Below are 16029 nucleotides of genomic sequence, written 5' to 3' on the forward strand. Positions count from 1 at the left end.
ATAATGCACAGGACAGTTCCTCACAGCAAAGAATTGTCCACTACAAAATGGCAATAGCCCTGAGGCTCAGAAACTCTGAACAAGCTCATGACACAATTCTTATTGCTATGGAGGAAGAGATGTACACAGCTCGCGTAGGCTCACACAAGGTAGGAAGGGGTGGGGTTGAGGTTTTAATTCAAAGAACTTGCTTCTATTTAGTGACTGCTGAACTTGGCCCTGGAACTCAGCGTCCTTCGCTCACACAGTAAATTCTGGCTCAGTGGGTCAGGGCCCCCAGGACTCAGGATAATGGGATCACAGGTGATGCTACGGTTTGAGCAGCTAACTGATGAGCATGTGCAAGACACACACAGCACTGGGAGTTGGGGAGGCAAAGATGCATGATTTCTGGAGGAAACAGACTTGTGGAAAACCAGGACATACATTTCACTCCTCCACTCTTTGCACATGCTTTTCTGTCGCTTGGAATTCCTTCTTCCCTCCCTTTTCTGGCCATTCAGCCGTTACGCTCATCTAGAAAGCTCGCCTGACCTCCCATCTCTTCAGTCCATTGTAGGTGATCTGCCTCTGGGGATCTGTAGATGGATCTGCAGCCTGAACACAATTCTGTTCCACCCATCACACTACACTGTCATTAGTGGTTTCCTTGACTGTCTCGTCCAACAGGACTGTAAGTTGCCCGAGGACAGAACCCACACCTGCGTACTGGGTGCAGAGCCCAGTACTGGGCTTTGGGCTATTTGTCCACAAATTACTATCTGTTGCCTATTCCAGGAGTCAGCAAACTTTCTCTGTAAAGTCTCAGATAGTAAATAGGGTGCATCTCATCACAACTACTTAACTCTGCTGTGGTAGCACAAAAATAGCCGTAGAAAATATGTAAACGAATGAACTTGGCTGTGTTCCAATAACACTTGGTTTGGAAATCAGGCGGTGGGCCAGACTTGGCCTGCAGGCCACAGCTTACTGATTCCTGATCTTTTACAATATCCATTCTTCCATTAGTAAGTCCTCATTTTTAGCTGGGCCTATTTGTGTCCAGCAGCCTCCCTTAGTATAAGAATAATTCTTGACCACTCCTGCAGTCAAATGTGACCATTTGAATAAATTCCAGCTGATGGGATGTAAGTGGAAGCATTAGTTGGGATTTCTTGAAAGGCTGTTTAAAAGTAGCTGATTCATTGGGGAAGGACCCCTTTCTGCTCTTCTTCTTTTCCTCCTTCTTCCGTCCTAGTGAGGGCCCTGGCAACCTTCTTGGGCCATGAGGTGGCTTTGAGGAGGAAGCCACAGCCAGGCCGAAAGAGAAGAAAGATAGAGTCTGTGCCCCTGATGGCATCAAGGAGTCGCCATACTTGTCCTGCACGGCCAACATGTAGACCTCTACATGTCAGAAAGATAAACTTCTGCCCTGCTTAAGCCACCATGTGTGTCTGTGTTCTTATGTGCAGTAGAACCTACTCTCAACTCTATGTCAACATGTGGAAATGCTCAACAAATAGTTGATAGTGAAAGGAATGCCTAGAGCGTAAGGGAGCACCCTGGGGAAACTCATTCTGCAGGGATGGGTGGGGAGTCATGGAAACAAACAAACACCAGGTCCTCCTCAGACTTTTTGTGGTTCAGTACCCATGATGACTCAGGTCTCCGGCCAGCTCCTCCTGCTAGCTTTCTTCTTCCTCATGGAGGACTTTCCTTGTTTCATGCCCACTGTCAACTCTGTCTTCTGAGGCACCCTTCCCTGCCAAGATTATCATAGAGAATCCAGTTTCCTACAAGAGAATGTGCTGTTCCTTCGTGTTTGAAAGGAGTTTTACCACCAGACACCAAGGGGATGCAGTCAGGGGCATCTCCAAAATAACAAAAAGAGCAATGTCTACTAAACTGAGGAAATGCAACAGGTCCTTATTGTCATGGTCTCTGCTTTGTTTGCCTTTCATGGACAGGGTGTGGATGACACAGAGGGAAAACTTGGCTTTGGCACCCAGCAACCTTGAATTTGATTAGTGACTCTGTCACTCAGTAGAGTGACACTGGCCATGCTGTGTAATTTCCCTGAGTGTCACTTTCCCCAAGTACAAAATAAGGCCACAGCAACTTTCTCATAGCAGCCATGTGAGAATTAAAAAGGAAATGAGCCTGGCACAGAGAAGGAGCCCAAATTAGTTCAGAAACTTCTCCCAGCCTGCCATCCTGATGATCAAGATGGAGTCACAGTGGGACAATTACCTGGGATTTGAGTGGATCCCCTGCCCTGCTTTGGAAGGGCAAAAATCTTCCAGACTTCAAGCCAAACACTTCCTTTTCTCTTAGTCTGCCCCTACCCAAAGGCACCTGCTTTTTTTTATCACCCCACCCTACTTTTTTTTTTTTTAAGATTTTATTTATTTATTCATGAGAGATACAGAGAGAGAGGTAGAGACATAGGCAGAGGGAGAAGCAGGGTCCCTGCGGGGAGCCTGATGTGGGACTTGATCCCAGGACCCTAGGATCATGACCTGAGCCAAAGGCAGACACACTCAACCACTGAGTCACTCAGGTGCCCTACCCCCTCCCTACTTTAAACAGCTGGCAGATCAATTCTTTGAATCAGTACAATTCCATTTCTTCGACATGATTTCAGCCACGCTGGAGTCGTGCGTGAACATCCAGTGCCACAAGGACATTCACAATGTCACACTTCCCACGCGATTCCACTTTCCGATGAACAAGGCCTTGACACGTCTCCGACTGAACAAGTGGTCACGGGGCACTTCAAACCTGCAGGCCCTTTCCATAAAGGTGGCTTACAAATGCAAAATAGTCCACATCCCTGGAGATGTCTGAAAAAGCTATTAGTGCCATGCAGGGGAAATGAACAACCCAAAAAAAGCTGCCAGCAGCGAACAGGATCCCACAGCATTCAGCGCTTGCGAATTGGGTTCATAGAGCCGCTGTTCATGAGGCTGTAAACTTAGCACGGCCTCCTGTAAATGGTGTCAAGGAGAAGTGGGTGAGCTCTAGAGTGAGAGTAAGGGGACCCATAGGAGATGGCTCTTTGGAAGCGATCACGGCAGAGCCACTAATTGGGCAGTAAAAACAACACACCCAGAGGGAGAGAAGAGCTATAGATCTGGGTGGGAAAGAAGCAAATAATCTCTTTTTTTTTTTCTAGCACCTATTGAGACAAATGGTCCTTTTCATCCAACAGGGCATTGAAATATAACAAAAGACATGACTAGACATCAGGTAAATAGGAACAAAAGCCTGGTGGGGGTGGGGCAAACAAACTACTGTTTGTGTTTAGTAAAGCCTTTCTCTTTGGTTGTTAACCATAAAGAGGGAGCAGCTGAACACAGGGACATCGAAGACTATTAACTTCTGATGTGTGTGAAATGTTTTGTTAGGCCCTGAAGATTAGATAGAGGCCATTCACTGGTTCCATGAGTACCTGCTAGGCATGTACAATGCACTAAGCATTGAGGTAGGTGCTGGAAATGTGGGGGAGAGCAGGCAACCGTGGCCTCTGCTCACGTACTACTGTCGTGGCAGGGGAGTAGACCTGTAGCAGTGAGGAGTCCAGATCCTGGAAGTCAAAATGCCTGTGTTAGAGTCTTGGTTCCATCACACCAGCTCCGTGATCTTGAACAAGTGACTTCACCCTGCCATACTTCAATTTCCCCATCTGCAGAAAACAGACGCAGCTAACATCCTCCTCGTGGGGTTAGCCAGAGGCTTCCCTGAGATCAGACACATGGAGTACTCAGAACACAGCCTGCCATTCTGTGTGTTTTGTTGCGACGGTCACTGTTGCTGTCATTATAACTGCAGGCCAGAGGGGCCAAGAAGGCCAGCGTTGAGCAAGTAATGACTCCAAGAGGTAGGAAGGAGAAGAGTAGAGCTGTGTGTGTTGGAATCACATCATAACAGCAGCTACAAATATTGGAAGGGAGTGGTATGTGTATGAATGAGCCATGTTACATCTCTGATTTATACCCTGCAAATAGGGAGCCCTGGTGGCTCAGTGGTTGAGCATCTGCCTTCAGCTCAGGGCCTGATCCCACGGTCCTGGGATTGAGTCCATCCCACAGGGAGCCTGCTTCTCCCTCTGCCTGTGTCTCTGCCTCTCTCTGTGTGTCTCTCATGAATGAATAAATAAAATCTAAAAAAAAAAAAAAAAAAAAAGATTATACCCTGCAAATAAACGAAGACCAACCAAATGAGAAAAGCAAAGGCTATTTCTATGCGATCGCAAGAAAGTGGGCCGCTGTCACTTGTATTTTGGGAGACTGACAGGCAGGCAGGAGAGTTGGAGGGTTCTTTTTTTTTTTTTTTTTTTTTTTTGAGTTGGAGGGTTCTTGATGTGCCCTGATTGGAGGCTGTTGGGAAGCTGGAGGCGGGCTAATTATAAGCAGGGGATCCTGCTGGTTAGGAGTGCCTTTGTAGCTTTCTCTGATTGGTCCAAGTTGGAAGCAAGGGGTAGGGGGGAAATACAGGGAAGGTACCAGTTATCAATCAATTTCTGGACATTTGGGGCTGATTTTTACAGAATTACGGGTTCGCCCACTGGATTGCCACTAGAGAGGGCAATCTGTTTTCTTGCAAATCTGACTTAGGGCAGGCTGGCTACCTGGGTTGTTTATTGATAGAGGTAGATAAAAGATGTATTCCCTTGGCAGGTTGTGGCTCAAAGGTTTTATTTTTTAAATATGATCTGGCCACTGTCTGTATATTCAGTCAGTCTCTCTGTGCATAGGCTTGTCAGTTCATGAGGACATGTGGATCCCTTGCAGTAAATTCCATGAAGATCCTACAGAAAGGAACCCATTCCTTTGAAATATCGGAAAATAATGCTGTCATGCATCGTGGGACTTAGATGCTATTTGTATGTTGCAATCTTGCTTGGACTTCTGGGCCCCCCCATTGGCCAGATACTTCCAAGGCTGTGTGCCCTTTTCTCCTGAGTGGGAGATGTCCAACGAGGCGGTTTTAGCTGCATGCTCAGGAGACTGGGAGATTAAAATTAGAGTCCTGGGTTCTGGTGCTACTTCTGTCACTTCCTAGCAGGGTGTCTTTGGGGAGTCAACAGCTCCAAGCCTGCTGCCGTTCCTGGGACACGAGTTCAGCTGAGGACTTTCAGGGCCATCTGCCTCCCAACCCCCAGCCTTGTCCACCCTCTTCTGACACTGTGAGAGCTGTGACAATATTTGTGAAAATGCTTTATAAACTGTGCAGAGTTATGCAAATCTAAGTGCATATTATCAAAATTATGGAAATGTTATTGTCTATCATGCATCCAGTATTTAAAGATACCCATTAATGTGGGGGCACCTGGGTGGCTCAGTGGTTGAGCATCTGCCTTCGGCTCAGGGCATGATCCTGGGGTCCTGGGATAGAGTCCCCCATCCTGCTCTCCATGGGGAGCCTGCTTCTTCTTCCTCTGCCTATGTCTCTGCCTCTCATTCTGTGTCTTTCATGAATAAATAAATAAAATTCTTAAAAAATAAAGAAAAAATCCATTAATGAGATTCTTCAAAAAAAAAAATTTCCCCTGGCTTTGTTCTTAGCCAGGCTACGATGTGAGTTCTTACTTGATCAGCTATTAGGTTTTTAAAGTGGCACATCATTTTCAAGTGAGTTATATAATTAATCATTTCTGTCATAACTCCAATGTCCCTTTGGACTATGTGCTTCTGGAAAGCCATTGTAGCTGGAGGGGTGGCCCTAACTCTCTGCTTATCTGGGATGGAGGGAGGGAAGCACCATTAATGACCAAATGAATTAGTAGCAAGTTGGGGAAAGAAACCAGAGAGCCAAATGGTCACCAATACAGTTTACCTTCTTTTACACAGTGAGGTGGTCCAGTAATGCAGCTAAATGGGATTGCTACAGATGGAATCAAAATGGGGAGATTGCTATTTAAAGGCCCCCCAGGGGGAAATTACTTGACAAAAGAGCTTTCCATTTTCATGAATGAGTCCCCTGAGAGAACCGCTTTTTTCTAAATTAATCCAGTTTTCAAATTATTTTTATGCAATATATATTAAACTATAAGCAGAGATTATATTATAGAATAGAATATACAAATTTAAAGAGAATATAATTTATATAATATATGTAATTTCTTATAATAATAAGTTACTGAGACTCAGTGGCTAATACGTATGTAAATTGTGTGGCTATTTACATATCTCCTCTGAGAGATGGTGTTGAGGAAAGATGGTGCCTTGATTAAAGGTCCTTAAGAAAATTCACTTCAACAAAGGGTAAAGGAATCCAACTCAGTGTAAAGATATTATTTCAAATAAATAGCTATGACCAACAAGGGGATGGTTGCCATTTGAAGTATTAAGCTCTCGATCAGAAAAATTTAAATTATGAGGAACAACTTCGTGGAAATCTGTTTTCATTTGATGATTGGATTTGAATTTGTTCCAGAAAATACATGTCTATGGAATGTGTGCGATGGGTAGGCCTCACCTTCTTCAATATATTTAGGTTAAAATAGCCTTAGAGTAAAATGTAATATGGACAACAAGTTTTGTTGGGAAAGAGGACCCCCTGTTGCAGCTGGGCAAGCTGATGGATAATGCTTACTTCCGCTTTGTTGAGTGACAGACGAAGTGATAGGGAGAGTCCAAGAATCCAAGGGGGAGGGAGGCTGAGCAGGCATTTAGCAATTAAGCATCATCTGGAAAGTGACTTTCTTTTTTCCCTGAGAATGCATCCCTGAGTCACTGCCTGGAGCAAACAGCACTCATCTCTTCCCTAATTTCTTTTTCCAGCTGTTTCCAAAACATAAATATATATGTACCCACAGAGACAGACATACACACCTACAAACGTAAAACCAGCAGAGATCAAGAGTGAGCCTGAAATCAGGCCTGAAAGTCAACCATTGTCACGTGGAAGACACTTTTAACATCACCTGGAAGGTGCCAACCTTCTCATTTTACCCAGGAAAAGTCAGGCCCAGAAAGGATCTCTGAATCCCAGGAGATCACACAGCCAGTCAAGTCCAGGTGGGCAGGTTCTTTTTTCTCCCTCTCTCTCCTGATGGGCTTCTCTGTGGAGATATTACACAATATTGTTCCTGCCTCAGGGCCAGGGGGTCAGGAGGCGTCGTGCTCATTAGTTAGGTAATGCTTGCCACCACCTTTGAAGCTGCTGGATAGGATCGCAGGTAAATATCATTACCCTCTGCAAATGAATGTTTCCCTGCACATGACCTGTTTTCACTTGTTGCCTGTGGCCGCTGGCCACTTGTGGCTGCAGAGATTGTTGCTGAGTGCCAGTTCATAAGCACCCATTTGCTACCCAGCTTCAGAAAATAGAAGGGCTAGGTCTGGGTCTTATTATTAAAAGCAAACAAACCCATTATTAAAAGTAAACAAGGCAGACTGCTTTGAAACAATTGATTAAATGTCTCTGGCTCAGTGGCCTAAATTCACCCCTGTTATGCCAAACAAAGCTTCCCATATTGAAAATCTAAGGACAGAATGCCAACAGTCTGGTTGAGAACCACACACACATGCACACACACACACACACACACACGCGCGCACACACATTTTTGAGTGCCTGTTACAGCTTATGTTCAGTAACCACCTTATCTCTAATCTTCAAGATCTAGAAGTAAGAATATTTTGCATTTTATCAATGACATGGGTAGGTCAAGTAATTTGCCCATGGACACGGCTGTAATATGGAAACATGAGCATTTGAACTTAAATCTCTGTGACTCCAAACCCATGCTTAATCTACCTTAACACATTACAGACAGGTGTCCCATGCCCGGTGTTCACTGTTGATTTAAAGAAAAGCCCAATTGGGATCCCTGGGTGGCGCAGTGGTTTGGCGCCTGCCTTTGGCCCAGGGCGCGATCCTGGAAACCCGGGATCGAATCCCACGTCAGGCTCCCGGTGCATGGAGCCTGCTTCTCCCTCTGCCTGTGTCTCTGCCTTCTCTTTCTCTCTGTATGACTATCATGGACAAATAAATTAAAAAAAAAAATAAAGAAAAGCCCAAGATCCAGGAGAAGGAAGTGTGCATCTGCCCTGGCAAAACCTCCTGAAATCTTAGGCATGCTGGGGGGTTGCTGGAGAAAGGAAGCCCCGAGCCACCTCCATCACTTAAATGTGCAAAGTGGGCAGAGCAAAAACAATAGATGCCAAATGGCTGGGGTTTAGTATCTTGCCCCAATGCAGGCCTAATTTCTGAGCCATTTTATATTCTCTGCTATCCAAACAAACCAGAATGCCAGGTTTGCGGGTGCAGAATCTTGGCCTTGTCAGTGAGTTAATGGACTCTCAGTAATAGACTCCTGCTAGCCAGATTTATGAGAGACAGATGTATAGACAGAATGTTAATTGACTACAATAGAATTTTGTTTACCTGGGAGTCTTAGTCCTAGAAACATCTAAACAATGGGATTGTTCTAAAACAAATTTTAAAGTTCCTCAAATCACATTACTGGAAGAAACAATAAACAATTTGTTATGGGTGCAATGCTAGGTAATAGATTTACCCTACGACCAGTGATGAGTTGGGGATGATACAGCAGCCAAATCTCTTGATACAGATAGATGGTATCATTGTTATGAATAGATTGACATTGACTTCATCAGAGCTACTTCGGGTTGTGAAAACCTTATGAATTATATGGAATAAAAACAAATCCAGACTATGTACTGGAAAATAGTCCGACAATTTCCCAAAAGTTTACAAGTAGATATACCATATGACCCAGCAATTCCACCAGAAGTATGTACCCAAGAGAACCGAAAACACATGTCCACACAAAAACTCATACATGAATGTTTATAGCACCTTTATTCATAATAGTCAAAGTGGAAACAATTCAAATGTTCATCATTGGATGGATGGATAATGTGGTATGCCCATACAATGGATTATTCAGCCATAAAAAGGAATGAAGTAGAGAAACATGCTACACCATGGATGAACCTTGTAAACATGATGCTAAATGAAAGGAGGCAGATAAGAAAGGCCAATATATGATTTCCTTTATATTAAATATCCGGAACAGGCAAATCTATAGGTATAGAGAGATTAATGGATGTCTAGGATTGGGGATGGAGAGGCATGGGAAAATGATTGCAAATGAGTGGGGATTGCTTTGAAGAAAATTTTGTAAAATTGATTGTGGTGATGGCCACACAACTCTGTGAATCTACTAAAAAATCACTGTAAGATGTTTACACAGGGAAATGTTGGGTTTTGGAGAATGTGTAATATTTTCCATTTTTACATCAACTCAGATGCCTCTGATTCATTAGATATAATCAGATGTTTTTCAATTGCTTCACATGGTATATTAAAAGTAAAGTGTTCTAATATGCTCTTCACTCTTTTGCTGCTGCTCTAACCAGAACTCATATCTTACTTCCTAAATGCTCCTTTTTCTCATTGTGCTTGTTTGGAACAGAAAAAGCTATGCTCAAGAAGAGGAAGAGATGAGATCTTGGACAATCTTGTTCTGTAATTTGCAATGGGGATGTCTGCTCCCCTGCAAGCCCTATTCTCAATATCAAGGTAATTCAATATCAAGGTAACTAATTTTGCCAAATTAGTAGTTAGCAGGCAGCTTGGGACGATATAAACAAGGAGAAGGAAATCAGACGCTTCTGGGAGAACAAGTGTGTCTTGGCACAGAGCAGATGCTCAAGAAATGTCTCCGGAATGGACTGAACCATCCCTACCCGAGTACAGGGCAGGCACACTTTCTTGGTGACCTAGAACCATCAGATAGGGTCTCTCCTCCTTAAACAGTCCCAGAGAAATGTAAATTCTTTACTTTGTCCCTCTTCTACATTTTCCCTGTGACCCAAACCCTACATGTGTTGCCATGATCGGGAACTACAAACTGGCTGCAAAGGAGATTTTAAAAACTGGGGAATTTAAAAATAGTTAGATTTTGGAAAACTTCACATCAAGATGCAAAGTTTCAGGCCCTTGGAAGGACTGGAACAGGCGGCAATTAAGAGCACACATTCCCACTTGGCCTGGGACGGGGGAGCAGCTGGCTCTCGGAGGGAGCACTTTGCTCTCCAGGACTCTGCCATCCACCCACCTCTTAGGAGCTTACAATTGGCCTGCCTCACACAGGTTTGCTGCCTGCCCCCCTCCTACCCCCACCACAGACATGATGGGCTTGTGATCCTGCCATTCCAGCCTTACTCTGGCCTGGCTACCAATCGGTTCCTGAGGGCAGACCTTCTTCTTTCATTAGTTTCCTGCCTCAGTGACACATTCTGCACTTTGAGGTTATTATATTATTCTTGGTTGTATCCCAGGCCACCGTCTACAAACAGACATAAAATATCTCTTAGGGTGAGTCACTGCAACAGGTATTATCTGTTGATGCTTGCTGGTTTCGTTTTTAAAAAGGCCTTCCGTTTCTAAATTTGAGACACTTCTATATACTGACAACTCCCCCGTTTTTTCTAAGGGATTTAGTGGTTTGGGGCTCATAAAACATTCTTCTAATAGGTCATGAGGGGGACTTTAAGCCAATTTTATTTCATAGATGAGCCATTGGTAACGATCAATACATATTAATAGCTAACCTTTATGGAAGACTTGCTGTGTGCCAAGTGCTGGAGTAAGTTATCCCATTTAGGCCTCACATACCCTTAGGACTTTGCACTTCCATTATCTATTTTATAGATGGAGAAACTGAGGCATGAAAAGGTGGGGAGCAAAGAAGTCAGGCATAGGCATTCGTACCGAGACAGCTTGACTCTGAGCCTACCCTCTTAAACCACCTGGCACAGCTGCCCCTGCGTGAGGATCCCCTTACAGAGGTCAGAAGCCTCACAGAGGATTGCCTGAAATTTTGTAGCATCCCTGAGGCCTCCTCTAGCAACCGGGACACACATTAGACTCTTGTGGGGAGACTTTTTTTTTTTTAAAGATTTTATTTATTTATTCAGAGAGACACAGAGAGAGAATGAGAGGCAGAGACACAGAGAAGCAGGCTCCATGCAGAGAGCCTGACGTGGTACTCGATCCAGGGTCTCCAGGATCACACCCTGGGCTGCAGGCGGCGCTAAACCGCTGCGCCACCGGGGCTGCCCGTGGGGAGACTTTAAAAGTGCAGGGAGACACAGAGAAGATACCACAATGGATTAACATTTAGGGGGTCTAATGAAAGGTGAATGTGGAAGTCTCTGCACCCTTCTTGCTCGTTTTTGTACGTCTGAAATTGTAGCAAATTAAAAAAAAATTAAATGAAAAAATGTATTGGGATAATATTAATTCACCTAGAGGGCTTTCTATAGGAATTATTTCTTCTTAAGTTTTTTTATTTACCTATTTTAGAGAGAGGGAGGCTGGAAAAGCAGAGGGAGAGAAAGAACCCAAAGCAGACTCTGAGCTGAGCATGGAACCCGATGTGGGGCTCCATTCCTGCAACTGTGAGATCGTGACCTGAACCGAAACCAAGATTCAGATACTTAACTGACTGAACCACCCAGGTGCCCCAGGAATTGTTGACTGTAAGAAGTATTAACAACAAGATCCAGAAAAGCAAGTGGGATGTGATCCTATTTGTGTAAAGCAAATAATGACAGCATATGCACACACACATACATATGCACACATTCATATATGCCTGTATGTCCTTATATGAGGATGGAATAAAGTATGTATAATATATTAAAAAAATCTGGAGCCCAGTCTCCAGAGAGGACTCTTTAACTCTTTAGGGGTAGGACCTGAGCATGGGTATCTTCTTTTAAAGTTCCTCAGATCAAAGTTCTCAAATTTGCTTTATGTTAAAATCATTTGGGAAGTTTTAAAAAGTCATGTTGCCCAGGCTACGACCCAGATGAATTAAATCAGGCTCACTGGTCATGGAGCTCAGGCACAGGTGATTTAAAATTCCCCCAGGGGATTACAATTGCCAAGTCTGAGGACCAGGCGGAGCTCCTGGTGCACCTGGGGCTGAGAATCACTTCTGAGAGGGAAGGGAAGTCCTATGGGTAGCACTACGACCTGATAGGTGTTTGCTATCTACTTCAAGCTTGGCAACAGGCCACGAGTTAGGAACCTGCAAGGAACCAAAGATCAAACAACCTGCCAGGAGTCTCGGAGTTAGGAGATGGTGGTGGGCACCCCAACCCATGGTCTACCAGGCAAAGGAGGATGATGGGAATGGCTTTGAGAAGGCTTCATTGCTTCTCAATCTCTCCAAGATCACAGGATTTGAAATTTTTTTTAGTAGAGCTTCATTCCACTGGGTTCCTCCTCCTAGGAGCTATTAAAAAAAAAAAAAGGCAAATACTCCTGAGAGGAATTGCATGTTAATCAGATTGCGATGTCTGCCCAGTGAGTGCTGGGTATTTTGAAGGGAGGAAAAAGCTTGAGGAATGCTTAAATATGGGGAAAGAATGTGATTGTAGGATGTGTAAATCTGATGTTGTCCCTTTCCTATTCAAAATCCCCCATTCACTAGACTTACCTCATCTTGTATCATTGAGATTTCATGCCCATTGGTTAGCAACTCCCCATTACCTCCTTCCCCGAATCCCAATACCTGGCAACTATTCTATGAGTTTGAGTATTTTAGCTAGTACTCAACATAAGTGGAATCACACAGTATTTGCTTGTAACTGGTTTATTTTACTTATCATAATGTCTTCAAGTCGCATTTATGCTGTTACATATTGCAGGATTTCTTTCCATCGAGGCTGAAGAATATCCCACTGTATGTACATACCACATTTTCTTTATCCATTCATCCATTATGGACATTTAGGTTTCTCCACATCTTGGTTATTATGAACAAGCTACTTCTGTAAGATTTATTGTTTATTTACTGTATGCCAGGAACTGCTTTAAATGCTTTAAAAAAATGCTTCACAGGGATGCCTGGGTGGCTTAGCAGTTGGGCGTCTGCCTTTGGCTCAGGGCGTGATCCTGGAGTTCCCGGATCGAGTCCCACATCGGGCTCCCTGCATGGAGCCTGCCTCTCCCTCTGCCTATGTCTCTGCCTCTCTCTCATGAATAAATAATAAAATCTTTTTTTTAAATGCTTTACATATATTAGTGAAGGTAAAAGTCACTACAGCCCTATGAAGTCCTTATCCCCACTTACAAATGAGGAAACTGAGGTCCAGTTAATTTGGCCCAAGGTCATACAGATAGTAGGTTGCAAACTGGACTTTAGACCTAGTACAATCAGGCTCTATAAACAATGACCTTATCACTATAATACCAATAGTGTTAAATCCATCATGATGATGATTGACAGCAAATTGTAAGTCAAATGCTATTATTGGCAAGGTGAAGCTGTGACTGCCTTACACATCCAAATAACCTTGGGGACAGGATCCATCAGGGTTGTCCAAGAGATTGGTTAATTCCAGAAGTAACACTGCTCCTTATCATTTTTGGGAGAGGGATGGAGAAGGGTCGTGATTAAGAGTTGGGCAGAAAAAAAAAAAAAAAGAGTTGGGCAGAATGGCCCAGGGTTAAAATTATCTTCTGTGGCTGTGATCTGTCCCTTCATGCATCTCTTTGATTCTTGCAGTTTTTCAAAGCCAGAACTTGACCTATTACCAAGTGAGTCTGACACAAGTCTACAGCATTTTGTATATGGTTTCTTCTGTCTCCTTCCCAGTATTTTCCTTTTGTTCTATTTTGTGCTTTGCATGGTCAGCTCAAGGGTCAAGGGAGTCAGGTGCTTATGTTTTAAGGTCTTTTAAAAGCCGCTCATTTGATTACCTTCTTCCTTGCCGATATGGCGTTAATATGTATATATATATATATATTATATATATATAGTAAGATTTTATTTATTTGTTCATGAGAGACACAGAGAGAGGCAGAGGGAGAAGCAGGCTCCACGCAGGGAGCCGGATGTGGGACTTGATCCCGGGATTCCGGAATCACTCCCTGAGCCAAAGGCAGATGCTCACCGGGGGAGCCACCCAGGCGTCCCTATTTGGCCTTAATCTAAATGAGGGATCCGACTATGTGCAATTAGGCTTCATAGTGGAGCTATGAAAATGAGCCCCCAGCCTCCACATCAACTCGGGTACATTTGCGCTTTCCTCGTTAAAGCTCCCAACAGGGCTCTCTGCAGTGATGCCAACACCCAATGCCCTCAGTGGGCATGAAAAAAAAACAAGTCACGGGCAGTCAAAAATATCCATAAGCCAAAGAACAGTATGCGAAAGCTCAATACCATTCATCTTGCAATGGCAAATTAATCTACTTTCCCAGCATCCTGCAACTTTTATTGAACTGGGCATCCCGCCATGGGATACGCCCCCAAACTCTCCTTAATTGCATATTTGTTCATTACAAATTAATGACAAATTACGATTTTGTTTGCAATCGTGACTGGCGTTGCAGTCCTGATATCACAGGACGGGCTTCTTCTCAAAAGGCTGCAGGAGCAGCAGCAGCAGGAGCAGGAGCAGCAGCAGCAGGAGCAGGAGCAGCAGCAGCAGCAGCAGCAGGAGCAGCAGCAGCAGCAGCAGCAGCAGCAGCAGCAGGAGCAGCAGCAGCAGCAGCAGCAGCAGCTTTCCCGCCCTCCTGAGCGCTCGCTGTAACACGCCGGGCGCTGCGCTAAGCTTGCCACCCTGCAAGTCCCCGGGGAGCGGCGGTGCACCCTCGGCTCCCGGCGCTCGCAGCCATTGTGGGGGGTGGGGGGTGGGGGGTGGGGGTGCGGGGCGCCCGCCAGCCGCGTGCCGACCCGCCCTCTCGGCGCCGCGACCCGCGGCCGGGGCAGGAGCGGGTGCTCGGCGCGCGCTCCGGGGAGGGGGCGGCTCCCGCGGGGGCGGAATCCTCGCCGCGCCGCCCGCGGTCCTCCTCCCGGGCACGCGCCGCTCCCTCGCCCCGCCCGCGTGCGGCGGACGCACGGCCCCGAGCGCGCGCCCTCCCCGCGCCCCCGCGGCGGACGCACGGCCCCGAGCGCGCGCGCGCCCCTCGGAACGTCCCCGGGAGCCGCGCCAGAGCGAGCGCCGGGGCCGGGCGCGCAGGAGTGAAAAGGAGGCGGCGGCCGCGGCTGCGAGCAGCAGCTCCGGACCGCGCCGGCGGACGCGTCCTGCCGCGGGGCGATTCTTTTTTTTTTTTTTTTTTAAATTAAATTTGAAGCAATATCACTGAATCAGAAAGCCTCGCGTTTTTCAGTGGCGCCGGCCCCAGGTCAGCGAGCGGTTTTCTCCGCCTCAGGATGGGCTCTGCCGTCCCCGTCGCGGGCACCCGTGGTGGCCTGGTCGTCAGCCTTCTCCGGGCATTTTCGGGGCCAGACGCCGAGCGCCGCATGTAGGCGAATCACCCTGCGGGGCGGCTCGGCTTTTAAACCATCGTTTATTATTTGGGGGCGGAGAAGAGCCGGCCTTGGGCGCTCGGTGCCTCGGCAGCCGAGGCTGTGAGTCGGAGGTGGGGTTGCTCGCCCCGGCCCCGCGCTCAGTCCAGCGGCCCCGACAGTGTCCTCCTGCCGGCGCCGGGAAAATGGAGGCCGTGATAGAGAAGGAATGCAGCGCGCTCGGAGGCCTCTTCCAGACCATCATCAGCGACATGAAGGTAGGACGCCGGGGGCGCGGCTGCGGTGGCCGCGCTGACCTCGCCGCGGCCCCCGCCTGCGCCGTGGCCGCCGCCACCTGCGGGAGCGCTCGGGCCGCGGGTCACCTGCGCCCCCGCGGCGCCGCCCCGGGCTCTGCCGGGCCGGGCCGGGCCGCTCCCCGCATCCGCGCGGGTGCCAGGTGCCCCCTGCCCTCTCCGCGCTCATTGTCCCAGGGGGCGGCACCACCTCGCCTCCCCGGGGGCGCAGGGCCCCGGCTCCAAGTTTCCCATTGTCTGTCGCTGGACCGAGTGGAGGCCGGTGCCCGGGCGGACACCTGGTTCCCCCGAGGCCGGGGTGGGGGCGCCTGGCGCGGTGGCCGGGGAGGGCCGCGGGGGCTCTGCGTGGCCGCGGGAACGGGCCCTCCGGCCGAGAGCCTGCGAGGGAGGCTCCCCCCTTCTCCCCTCCTTCTTGGCTTCTTTCAGGTCCACCTGGCGGGCGGGCGGGGGGGGGGG

At 47.0% G+C, this 16029-nt stretch overlaps 1 protein-coding gene across 14 annotated transcripts in view; it reads left to right on the top strand.

The window, feature by feature from the left end:
- Positions 1–14965: 14965 nt before the first annotated feature.
- MTSS1 (MTSS I-BAR domain containing 1) overlaps positions 14966–16029 on the top strand; it is a 161192-nt gene continuing 160128 nt past the window's right edge. For 7 of the 14 annotated variants that reach the window (XM_041768927.1, XM_041768939.1, XM_041768929.1 and 4 more), the window contains exon 1: positions 14967–15537. In XM_041768927.1, coding sequence (XP_041624861.1) covers positions 15466–15537 — 72 coding nt within the window. In that variant the 5' untranslated portion in view covers positions 14967–15465. Of the gene's footprint in view, positions 15538–16029 lie in introns of all 14 variants that reach the window. The other 7 variants (XM_041768930.1, XM_041768934.1, XM_041768928.1 and 4 more) reach the window with 2 other exon arrangements.

The sequence above is a fragment of the Vulpes lagopus genome, chromosome 9, assembly GCF_018345385.1.
Source record: "Vulpes lagopus strain Blue_001 chromosome 9, ASM1834538v1, whole genome shotgun sequence".
Lineage (NCBI taxonomy): Eukaryota > Metazoa > Chordata > Mammalia > Carnivora > Canidae > Vulpes > Vulpes lagopus.